The following is a 12,428-nucleotide window of genomic DNA, read 5'->3' as shown; positions in this document are numbered from 1 at the left end:
CCATCACCTGTGTCTATTCTTTATGGTATCAGAGCTTCTCGTCTCACGACAAGAAATCTCAACATCCTAGTTGCCTTTTTCTTTGTACTCTAATCAGTATCTCTCTCATCTCCCCTTTCTCCAATGGCCTCCTCCTTGTCTACATCGTCCACTCCTGCTCCTATTGTCAATGTGAGCAACGCAGTGTCTGTCAAATTGGGTCCTAACAATTTTCCCATTTGGCGTGCACAGATGATTCCTTTGTTGAAGAGCCGTAACCTTATGCGTTATGTTGACAGATCTCTTCCATGTCCTCCTGCATTTCTTACTGATGATGCAGGGAAAGTCACGGACAAGGTTAATCCAACATATGAAGCTTGGATTCTTGAAGACCAACTGGTTCTTAGTTGGATCAATTCCTCTCTCTCTGACCGACTGCTCTCTTCAGTGGTCACTCTGACTTCTGCCAAATCAACCTGGGATTCTTTCTCTCGTCGTTTTGCTTCCACCAATCAGAACAGAATTATGCAGCTACGTGGTGAATTGTTTCGTACTGTTCGTGGGGATCTTGGTATCTCTGAATACCTTGATCGTATCCATTCTCTTTCTGATCAACTTGCTGTTGCTGGTCATCTAGTCCAATCCTCTGATCTCATTACCATTATTCTCAACAACATGGGACCAACCTATGAGGCAACTGTTAGTTCCATTCAGGCACGTGAAACTCTGATTTCTTATGACGACTTGGAAGCTTTGCTTCTCACTGCTGAGAGGCGTTATCATGAACAACATCAGCCTGCTATTGATCCTTCTGTCACGGCTCTCGCGGCTACTCGTGGGCGTGGTACCTTTCGAGGTCGTGGTGGCTTTCCTTTTGGCCATCGAGGGGGTGCGCGTGGTCGTTCTAATGGTCATTTTGGCTTTGGTCGTGGTGGTGTCATGGGTTCTGGCTCTTCCATTCTTGGTTCTCCACCATATGCCACAGGTGGTTCTTCTAGTAGTTCTCGACATGTTTGCCAGATATGTACTCGTACCGGCCATACTGCCTTAGACTGCTACAATCGCATGAATCTCTCCTATGAGGGACGTGTTTCGCCTCAAAAGTTGACTGCCATGGCTGCTTCCTCCCACCAACGCCCCTCTGCTACCACTTGGCTCTCTGACAGTGGCGCCAATGCTCATATTACTTCTGATTTGGGGTCTCTTACTCACACTAAGGAGTATCATGGTAACGACAATGTGGGTGGTATTGGTAATACCTCTGTCTTGCCTATTTCCCATATTGGTTCATTTCAATTTCCTTCCTCTTCTCTTAAATTAACTAATGTGCTTCATTGTCCATCTGCTTCTTCGAACTTATTATCTGTTCATCAGTTTACACGTGATAATAACTGTTTTTTTGTTTTTCATTCTGATCGTTTCTTTGTTAAGGACTCGCGGACGGGGAAGACGCTTTTTCAAGGGAGGAGTGAAAATGGGCTCTATCCGCTTTGTATCGGTTCATCGTCCTCCTCGTCTTCCATCCCTTTAGGTTGTTCTTTTGCTGGTGTTGGTGTGCGTGTGTCCTCTGATTTATGGCATTCGCGTTTAGGTCATCCAGCCAGGAATATTTTTGGTCATTTAATTTCCAATAAGTAGTTACCCACTTCTGGTGCAACATCCATGTCTTTTTGTAACTTTTTTCCTTTGGGAAAAATAACAAAGTTACCTTTTAATATTTATGATTATGTTTCTTCCTTTCCTTTGGAATTATTGCATTCGGATGTATGGTCTGCTTCTAATGTTTCTGTTCAAGGCTTTAAATATTATCTCCTATTTGTTGATGATTTTTCAAGGTATTCATGGATTTTTCCCATACGGTTCAAACATGAAGTGCACACAATCTTTATTCAATTCCGGACTTATGTTGAAACTGCTTTTTCTAGAAAAATTAAAGCTCTTCAAACTGATGAAGGGGGTGAATATACTAAGTTTTCTTTTCAGGAATATTTGAGTAAAAATGGCATTCAGCATAGGTTTTCTTGTCCGAAGCATCCTGAACAAAACGGGCTCGCAGAAAGGAAACATCGACATCTTTGTGATACAGCCTTAACTCTTTTGGCCCAAGCTCAATTACGTCCCCGTTTTTGGGTAGAGGCATTTCATGCTGCCACCTATCTTGTTAATCGTCTCCCATCTCGTGTTTTGGGTTTTCAATCTCCCTATGCCAAATTATTTCAACGTAAGCCCAATTATGCCTTTTTAAAAGTTTTTGGTTGCTCCTGTTTTTCATATCTCCGGCCTTATAATCATAACAAGTTGGATTTTCGTTCCAAACGATGTGTTTTTCTCGGATACTCTTTAAATCATCATGGGTATAGGTGTCTTGATGTCTCCACACGTCGTGTGTTCCTTTCTCGTCATGTTTTATTTGATGAGTCTTCATTTCCTTATCAAGAGCTTCTCGCTACTTCTTCTTTGGGAACGTCTTCTTCCACTGCGACTCTTCACACAGACACGATATCCTCCTCTCCTTTAACCTTTGTTCATCTTTCTTCCTTTCCTTTGGATATTTCTCCTTGTTCTAATCCTGCAGGTAACCCACCATTGCCCCTAGCCTCTCCAGTTCCGTCTTCTGGTTCGGGTTCTTTGTCTCCGCCTCCCAGTCCTGTTCTCCTGCCACATACTGTCGATACCTCTGCTGCTTCCTGTTCTGTCCGTTCCGGTCGTGTTGTTTCTGCTCCTACCAGTCCATGTGTGTCTCCTATTGTTGTTTCTTCTCGCAGTCTTCCTTCCTCTCCCACCGGTGCAACTGTGGCTCCCCTTGTGTTTGCAGCGCCCCCTTCACTAAATGAGCACTCCATGTACACAGGCAAAAGATGGTATTGTCAAGCCTAATCCTAAATTTGCACACATTGCTTATGCTTCTGATATAGTTGAGCCCTCTTGTTTTAGTCAAGCAGTAAAACATCCCAAATGGCGTGAGGCTATGTGCACTGAATTTAATGCTCTGCAGCAATCGGGTACCTGGACTCTTGTGCCACCATCTTCTGGTATGAACATCCTTCCAAATAAATGGGTGTTCAAGATCAAGAAGCATTCTGATGGCTCTATCGAGCGTTATAAAGCTCGTCTAGTGGCCAATGGATTTCACCAACAAATGGGCGTGGATTTCTCTGAAACTTTTAGTCCAGTTGTTAAGCACTCTACCATCAGATTCGTTTTGGCTCTTGCAGTACATAAGGGCTGGTTGGTTCGTCAATTAGATGTGCAGAATGCTTTTCTGCATGGCTATCTCTCCGAAGATGTGTACATGAAACAACCAACTGGTTTTCTTGACTCTCAATATCCCAATTTAATTTGTAAGCTTCGTCACTCTTTTTAGGGTCTGAAGCAGGCACCTCGAGTGTGGTTTCAATGTTTTGCGGACTATCTTGAACATCTTGGGTTTACTGAGTGCAAGTGTGATTATTCCATGTTTACTCTTAATTCCAATGGTGTTTTTATTATACTTCTTATCTATGTCGATGACATTCTTATCACATGGAATAGCTCTTCTCATATTGCTTCTCTCATTCGTGATTTGGGGAGATTGTTTTCTATGAAGGATTTGGGTCCCATTAATTATTTTCTGGGCATCGAGGCTACTTATGCGAATGGTGGTCTTTATCTAACTCAAAGAAAATATGCTACTGATTTGTTGCTTCGCATAGGTTTACAAGATGCAAAGCCTCTTGCTACACCGTCCTCCACAGGTCGCAAATTGAGTTTATATGATGGTTCTCCCCTTGCTGATTCGACCCAGTATAGGAGCGTTGTTGGTGCACTCCAATATTTGACTATTACACGGCCGGATATCTCGTATGCTGTCAATCAAGTCGGCAAATTCATGCATCAACCCACTGATGTTCACTGGACTGCGGTCAAACGCATTCTTCGTTATCTCAAGAACTCTTCCAACTATGGGTTGTTTTATTGTCCAAGTTCCTTGGCTATTCAAGCTTACACGGATGCTGATTATGCAGGAGACCCCGACAATCGTTATTCCACTGGTGGTTTTTGTGTTTTTGTTGGTGCTAATTCGGTGTCCTGGAGCTCCAAAACTCACCGCACTGTTTCTCGTTCTAGCATAGAGGCGGAGTATCGTCAGTTGGCCTACACTGCTGCTGAGCTTTCATGGTTCCGTTCCTTACATTTTGAGTTGGGTTTATATCTTCATTGTCCCAAGATCTGGTGTGATAACATCAGTTCTATTTCCCTTGCCTCCAATCCTGTATTTCATGCCAAGACACGCCATTTAGAGGTTGATTATCATTTTGTCCGTGATAAGGTTGTTAGAAAGGAATTGGATGTGGGTTATGTTCGTAGTGAAGATCAGCTTGCTGATATCTTTACCAAGGGATTGTCTTCTCAGCGTTTCAAGCAGTTATCCTCCAAGCTTCATGTCCGAGAATGCGGGGGCGTAAAGATAAGAACACCTCCTTATCCTTTGCCACGTCCTTATCCTCTGCTTTGAATTTAAAAATATCTCTAGCTGCATCATTATCATCTTGCTGATATATCTCTTGTCTTATCATGTATTCAAATAGTTGTTTCCATTGTATATGACTCTTGTAATAGACTATTTTAAATATATTAATACAATACTAAAAGTGCATCGAGAATCTTCTGCACTCAAAACCCATCACCTGTGTCTATTCTTTACTAAGAAGTTTTGAATTTGATTAGATTAAGATTAAAAAAAAAAAATAGGATAAGGATAATAATAAAAGATAAAAATATAATATAAATATATATTTTAAAAAACGGGCGGGTCGTAGAAGCGAGCTAGAATTTTTTATCCAAAACCGACCCGTTTATTTTCAGTTTGAATCCATTATGACCGGTGGGCTGTGTTGTATGATACTATGATGTGCATCCGACTCAACGGGGCTGGGCGGGTTAAAGGTGGTGAGCAAATTTTGCTTTTAAGTATACCTAAGTTAAAAAAGTGCAGTACATTTATGCATTTATTTTTGTAGGACCCACAAGCTTTAAACTTTTTGAACTTGCTTAAGTCAAATTTTTGTTTCTTTCAAATCGTTTGGCACACCAAATCAATGACCATCATTTAAGATGTTAAGAAAGAAGAGAAGAGCATTGAAGATGTTCTTATATTTGAAATCTCAACACAGATCTTTTCAAAGATTTTTTCATCCATGTGTTAAGTTTGGCTGGTTCTACACCTACGAAGGTGTAATGATGCCTCCAATGGGAGGCCTAGGCCATCCATTGAGATTGAAGAGATGCCATACATTGATTGGAAGTGACATTTATCAAGAAAACACAAAAAGAAATATTTATGTGATGGGAAACAAACTTGACAACTTAGCTTGGCATTGGGCTTTAATTTATTGTAGGTTTGTAACGTGTAAGTTTAGGGCACTCAGCACTCACTTCTTATCACCAAGGGGGTGTGCTGAAGGATGTACCAATCGGAGATACCAATAGGTATATCTCCATCCTCTTCTCTCTCTTTATCTCTGTCCTCTCTCTCTCTCTTTATTTCCCTCCATCTTTATTTCACCTTTTCTCTCTTTTTCTCTCTGGTGATAGTGTGATACCACACAGGTGGTATCTCAGGATAAATAAGTTTTATTCTTGTTTTTAGGGTCGCTTTAGTGTACAAGAGCTGTAATGATATAAAACGTGTAAGGGGGTAAAGTAATCTCAACCGACAGTTTTGTATACTAATGCATATGAATAGATGGTGAGTTACACAAAATCGTGAGTTACAGTCAAAACTATATTAAAGAGAGTAAGAGACAATACACAAAATAATGGTGAGTTACAATTGTTAATATAGTAATAAATGAACTCTACAAACAATCTTTTAGGACGTCAACTACGACAATGTGGGAGATCAAATAGAACCATTATATGATACTTTGAAATGTAAGAAAAAAAAAAGAACATATAACTTGTTCGTAGTATTCATGAATATACGTAAATTAGTTAATACACGGACGAAACTATTTATCTGTATTCACATATTCATTATATCAGTACATGCATATTTATTATAAACAATCCCTAAGAATCCTAATCAATTAATAATTACTAATAATCCAATTATCTAACAAGGGGCTTATTACTAGATTCAAAAAAACTGAAAAAACTCTTCTCCTAGAAGTGAGAGTTGATTACACAGACCTGCCCTATGCGCGCAGTTAAACAAAGCAATAAAATCAAAGAAATTAAGCGGCTATATAAATGATACATGAGGACAGAAAACTTGCTATATATTATTAATGAAGAGATGGATGCAAGAAGATAGAAATGAAATACATACTCTTAAGAGTATGAAATTCAAGCTAGCTTCTTAATTCAAATGCGCACACAAAGTAATTTCAAATAATTGTAATTTCCACATATTGAGATGCTCGACTGAATCTATACACCTGGTCACCCATCATTCGGTACATTTCAGGGTTTCCTCCAGTGCTACGCACTTCTTGGGAGACAAAAACCTCAAGCTTTTCCATGACACGACCATGTTCTAGTAGAAAACCCAACAGGCAAACTTCATTCTCTGTTCCCTTGAAGCCCTTTACCTTAACCGCCCTTAATGTTCGGGTTAAGCACCTGTAAACTATTCCATGCCGACTCCAAAAGGTCTCAAGAGGATACAGTTGAAATGGAGGGTCATACGACTAAAGAGAGATTAGAGAAAAAAAAAAAAAACTTAGTTAATTTAATATAATCATATCATGAATTCATCATATATATATATATCTTACAGTTAATTACTAATTATTAAGGGAAGCTTTCTGTATTGCGTAATACATATATATGTAGAATGTGAGAGAACAAACGATTGATCCTATTATGATGCATTAATATTATTTGAGAACCCACTACGTCACTCACCTGAATTAAAAGTCTGCCAAAGCTTATGTCGATGGTCAGAACTTCAAGAACAGGACAACTCTTGAACATATAGGCAATGCCGAATAACTCAGTATCGTGCATTGCCGTTTTTAAATTTAAGTGGGTCGTCCTCAAACAATCCCTTGTGTCAAGACCAAATGGTTCCTCTCCAATGGGATAGCCTGCAAACAGTTAACACATAAAAAGAACAGTTAAATAAATGTAAAGTTAAAAGAAAATGGGAAGTTGAAGAGGGAATAGGAGTACCTGAAGCAAGTAGGTGCAAACTGTCAACACCCTTATAGGGGAAAGTTGACAGAGGACTTGGTAAAGAATATCACCTATCCCATAAGCAAATTCATAGGCAAACCCAAAGTCAAGGTCTGCCTCTTCCAATCCCCCACTTATGTCTGCATCTATTGCATAGATATCTCTACCAATGTACTTGAAATATTTCAGATTTGGTACTTGAAATGAAAAGTAGATATTAAGAAACATGCACTTTTCCACAACCAAGCTTCTGAGCCTCAGGTTCCTCCCTCTAATCTCAAGAATGTCTATGTTCCAACAGTGCTTGAGAGTCAGACTCTCCAGCATGCCACAGTTTTCTAACAAGGTCCTGATAGCAGCTAGTGGGAGTTCAACCCAACCCAATGAAAGTTGGGTCAAACGATCGAAATTCCTAAACCCATTCATAACAGAACTGCAAGAGACAAGAGTAAGAGATTCGAAGCCTCGATAGAGAGAAACATACAGTGGCAAATCGAATGATGCTACATGAATTTCATCGAGATCATCCTCCTCGTCCCATGTGGGGTTGGAGAAATCAAGAACCAAATGTTTCACATTTCGCTGAAGAGCGAATCGGATGCAGTTGTCGACCACCGCTGGGAAACCTCCGGGCTGAGAAAATGTGAGGGACAAGTTGTCCAAAGTGGGTTCGTGAAAGTTGGCCATCCAGTGTTGTATAAAATGAACGAAACGGTGCGTTTGTATCTGGCCATCTGCTCGGTTGATAAAGAAGCGTTGGTTGAAGTCCACGTTATTGGTGGAAAGCCAAATGTGACGCCAGCGCCGCGACAAGGCAGAGGTTCTGGCGGCATCTGGGAAAGGCAGGAACGCTATGATTAGGACAAGGAGATAGTCCGGTAATAACGAGAACAAATCGTCTGCCATGGTGGGTTTTGCTGTTTGCTAATTAACGAGGAAGGTGGTGAAGCAATTGGCTCAACTTGCAGGCTTCTTATACAACAACAACAACAGATCGGGGGTTGGTGAAAGGTTGGCTCTCTTTCTTTGATTTTGTCCGGATTTTCCTTTAATTCCAAGTGTGTCCTAATTTGACACGAATTTTCCTTTTTTTGCCAGATTTTATTTACATATTCGGGAGGGAAATGAAAACTTGTGTCTGTCTCTTCTCATATGTATGGAAATATTAACTCTTACCAAATATTTTTTTTCGAAATTTACTGGCATGTGATATGTGACTTTGAATCTTAGCATTTTTTTAACAACCAAGGATAGGGTCTGTTTGAGGTGCTATGTAAGAAGCACTTTTACTCACTGTGTTGAAAGCGCTTATTATAAATTAAAGTACTTTTTAATAATGTAGTACTCGGAAACATGTTAGAAAGCAATGTAACTTTATATATTATTTTAATTTGGAATCTACTATACATTTAAGAACAATATATATGGATCGATCCATTAGTTGAGAAGGAATATACAATTAAAAATAGAAAAAGAAAATATACAGTGTGTTCTTAGTGTTTGCATATAAGATAGATTCATTCATGCACGAACTTTATCTATTATGGAATCTAATATACGACGTACTTTATCAAATATATTAAAATCTAATATACGTGTAGACTTATATAGATTCATTCATGCACAGACTTAATTTTATCAAAATATTTTGGAATCTAAAATACGTGTAGGAATACAAAGATTCATCAATGCACGAACGTAACTTTATCAAATATTTTAGAATCTAATATATGAGTTGGATTACATAGATTAATTAATGCATAGACGTAACTTTAACTAGTATTTTAAAATCTCATATACATGTAAGATTAATAATGACTTTAAAAAGACATATCGCATCATTTAGTCAAATTTCGTTACATTTGAACATATCGCATCATTAATAATAACTAGTATTATAATGCACGATTGTAAAATTATATATTATTTTGAACATCTAATAAGCGTAAAATATTGGCTACTTTCTAACAAGGGCATTAGTAGTCCCAATCAAATTGAAAAAAAAAAAAAAATTCTCCACGGACTGGAAGTTAATCATCAATTGAAAATCGATACAACAATCTAGATAGAAATAGTACTCATTCATCACACGAAAAAATGAAATACAATAGTCTTTTTTTTTTTTGGTGATAAAAAATACAATAGTCTTTGAGTATGAAATTAAAGCTTCTTCAACAGCGCACACAAAGTTGTTTAAATGATTGTAATTTGCAGATTATGAGATGCTCGTCTGAATCTATGCAATTGTTGAGCTATTATTCGGTACAAATTTCTTCCATGGCTGTCCACTTCTTGGGAGACAAAAACATCAAGCTTCTCGATAACACGACCATGAGCGAGAAGATGACTCAGCAAGTAAAGTTCATTTTGTGTTCCTTTGAAGCCCTTTACCTCAACCACCCTTAACGATCGCGTCATGAACCGGTAAACTATTCCATGCCGCCTCCAAAAACTATCAAGAGGATACATTTCAAATGGAGGATCATATTCCTGAAAAAATATGAGAAAAAAGAAAGAAAGAAACGTTAATTAATTTGATATCATGATATATGTTGCATATGCAGAATGCGAGAGAACTAGCGATAATGACCCAAATTAGTATTATTCTTAATTATGAGAACCCACTACTCACCTCATGAAAAATTCTTCCAGGGTGTAATTCGATGGTAAGCACCTCCAGGAAAGGACAACTCTTTAACAAAAATGCAATACCGAATAATTCGAAATCATGCATTTCTGTCTTAAGTTTGAGGTGTGTTGTCCTCAAACGATCCCTTGGATCCAAACCCAATGGTTCCTCTCCCAAGGGAATACTCTGCAAACAATTAACACATAAAAAGAATAGTTAAATAAATGTAAAGCAGAGAAATGACACACGTACACACACACGCACGTACATATATAAACTTAAAGAAAAGTAGTACCTGAAGCATGTAGGTGCAAACTGTCAATACCCTCATAGGGAAAAGCTGAGAGAGGACTTGATAGAGAACATCACCTATATCATCATAGAATGTAGACTCAACCCCAAAGTCAAGGTCTGCCTCTTCTAAGCCCCCACTTATGTATGCATCTATTATCTTGATTACTTCACCAGAGTACTTGAAATATTTTAGATTTGGTGCTTGAATTGAAACGTAATCATTTAGAAACATGCATTTGTCCACAACCAAGCTTCTGAGCCTCAAGTTCCTCCCACTAATCTCAAGATAGTCTATGTTCCAACAGTGTTTGAGAGTCAGACTGTCCAGCATGCCACAGTATTCTAACAGGGCCCTAACAGAAGTTAACGGCAGTTCAATCCAACCCAATGAAAGTTGCTTCAAACGATTAAAACCCCTAAACTCATTCAAAACAAAATTGCAAGAGACGAGAGTAAGAGATTCGAGGTCTCGATAGAGAGAAACATACAGAGGCAAAGCGAATGATGCTGCATGGGTTTCGTCGAGATCCTTCTCATCCCATGTGGGGACGGAAAAATCAAGAACCAAATCTTTCACATTACGCTGAAGAGCGAATCTGATGCAGTTGTCTACCACCACTGGGAAATCTCCAGGATGAGAAAATGTCAAAGAAAACTTGTCCAAAGTGGGTTCACGGAAGTTTGCCATCCATTGTTGCCCAAAACCAATGAACACCTGCCTTTGTATATCTCTGTCTGCGTCAACCTTGAGGAACAAACGCTCGTTGAAGTGAACATTCTTTGTTGAACGCCAAATGTGACGCCATCGGCTGGACAAGGTGGAAGTTCTCGCAGCTTCTTCAAAGGGCAAGAAGGAGAGAATAAGGACAAGGAGACACTCAGGCAGGAGGGAGAACATGTCGTTATCCATGGTGGGTTTTGTTGTTTTCTGATGATAATTTCTAGGATGAATACTATTGATGATGCGGAAGGGGGTGAAGGAATTGGTTGAAGTTGTGGTGTTCTTATACAACAACAAGAGAAAGGGGTTTGGTGAAAGGTTGTGTCTCTTTGGTTTCTCTTTGTACGAATTTAGAAGACCCCCAACCATACAGAAAGGCTCGCTCAATCTCTCCTGTGTTTTGTTTGATTTTGTATAGAACTTCCCTTTATTGGCAACTGTGTCCTAACTTGACATGATATTTGTTTTATAAAATTTATTTACAAAATCACCAGGGAAATGAAAATTTTAATTGTTTTCTTAATTTGGAAATGAAAATTTTGGTTTCTTAATTTGGGTTCATTGGTGCCCTGTACATTTTGGCCAATGTAATAATTGTGTTTGTGTTTATGCTTTGCTTGGCACGCCCCACTGACCAATTTTTTTTTTTTTTTGTATTTTTTTATTATTAGAAATATAGTTTATGTAATATATTTCTTTTCTTATAATTTAAATTTAATAGCATTGTTTTACTGAATTGTATCAGATTTGCTCTTGTAGGTAATGTACGTCAAAGTGCTTGGGCTTGATTTCTTTGATCCCACTTAACTTTGGGGTTGAGCCTGAATTTAATGAAGTAGTGGGTGATATTGTCTATCAACTCCTCTTTGAACTTTACCCCAGCAGGGCATTGACAGTTTGCACTTACATGCTTCAATTCAGGTATGTAAATTACTTTTCCCACTTAGCATGTGGTTAATTATATGGATCTTTACACCATATAGTGTTTATGGGGTGCATGAGATGTTTAATTAGTACCTGTTGTTGTGAATTCATACTTTCTCTAAGTCCTGTGATCTAGAACAGTGTTGTGGACTAATATAAACACTTTTTTGTGTTACTGACTTATTGTACTATACAGTCGGTGCATGGTAAAAGATTCCATGGTTATATACATATCAATTTGATATGCAGTTGTCCCCAAGGAATAAAATTTCGGGGTTTCGAGGAAATTTCGATGGAAATTTCGATGGAAATTTCGACGGAAATTTCGAAGATTTTTAAATTTCGACAAAAATTCGACGGAAACGATGGAAATTATTATCAAAATACGGAAATTTTGAATGAAACTTCACAATATGTTTATTTAACATATTATCTACTACATTGATAAAAAACATTGAAAAAAATCAAATTATATGGTAGGTTTCATGTGATATGTGATGAATATAATGCGCGCTGGAGGCAAATACTATGAAATAAAAATTAGTATAATGAATAAATAAAATTAATATATTATTTATACTCTATAATATATACACTAAATTCTATATACTTTATAATCTATACTTTATATTATTTAAGATATCGTATAGAATATTAGGGTTTTAGGTCCTTTAGGATATTTTTAATTATTTTTTATATAAAAAAGGTATTAGAGTTTATTGG

The 12,428-nt window shown here is 38.0% G+C and overlaps 2 protein-coding genes across 2 annotated transcripts; both read right to left on the bottom strand.

Moving 5' to 3' along the window:
- Nucleotides 1–6,347: 6,347 nt before the first annotated feature.
- LOC147298244 (putative F-box/LRR-repeat protein At1g56400) lies at nt 6,348–8,043 on the bottom strand. The gene is made up of 3 exons (XM_086246905.1): nt 7,104–8,043; nt 6,868–7,049; nt 6,348–6,650 (listed from the first exon to the last, which is right to left on the bottom strand). The coding sequence occupies exons 1-3, from the start codon at nt 8,041–8,043 to the stop codon at nt 6,348–6,350; spliced, it is 1,425 nt and encodes a 474-aa protein (XP_086103031.1).
- Nucleotides 8,044–9,330: 1,287 nt separating this feature from the next.
- Nucleotides 9,331–10,970, bottom strand: LOC147298243 (putative F-box/LRR-repeat protein At1g56400). Its single transcript, XM_086246796.1, has 3 exons — nt 10,062–10,970; nt 9,770–9,952; nt 9,331–9,627 (listed from the first exon to the last, which is right to left on the bottom strand). The coding sequence occupies exons 1-3, from the start codon at nt 10,968–10,970 to the stop codon at nt 9,331–9,333; spliced, it is 1,389 nt and encodes a 462-aa protein (XP_086102922.1).
- Nucleotides 10,971–12,428: the final 1,458 nt, after the last annotated feature.

Source organism: Dryas octopetala, chromosome 1 (assembly GCF_963921425.1).
Source record: "Dryas octopetala chromosome 1, drDryOcto1.1, whole genome shotgun sequence".
Taxonomy (NCBI): domain Eukaryota; kingdom Viridiplantae; phylum Streptophyta; class Magnoliopsida; order Rosales; family Rosaceae; genus Dryas; species Dryas octopetala.
Note: the sequence above shows the minus strand (reverse complement) of the source record. Positions and strands in the feature narration are given on the sequence as shown.

Coding starts and splice junctions, on each gene's coding strand:
- LOC147298244 (XM_086246905.1), bottom strand. CDS start 8,043: ATGGCAGACGATTTGTTCTCGTTATTACCGGACTATCTCCTTGTCCTA. Junction 7,050..7,103: donor CCCTCTTCAACTTCCCATTT/TCTTTTAACTTT, acceptor AACTGTTTGCAG/GCTATCCCATTGGAGAGGAA. Junction 6,651..6,867: donor TTGGCAGACTTTTAATTCAG/GTGAGTGACGTA, acceptor ATCTCTCTTTAG/TCGTATGACCCTCCATTTCA.
- LOC147298243 (XM_086246796.1), bottom strand. CDS start 10,970: ATGGATAACGACATGTTCTCCCTCCTGCCTGAGTGTCTCCTTGTCCTT. Junction 9,953..10,061: donor TTTGCACCTACATGCTTCAG/GTACTACTTTTC, acceptor AATTGTTTGCAG/AGTATTCCCTTGGGAGAGGA. Junction 9,628..9,769: donor CTGGAAGAATTTTTCATGAG/GTGAGTAGTGGG, acceptor ATATTTTTTCAG/GAATATGATCCTCCATTTGA.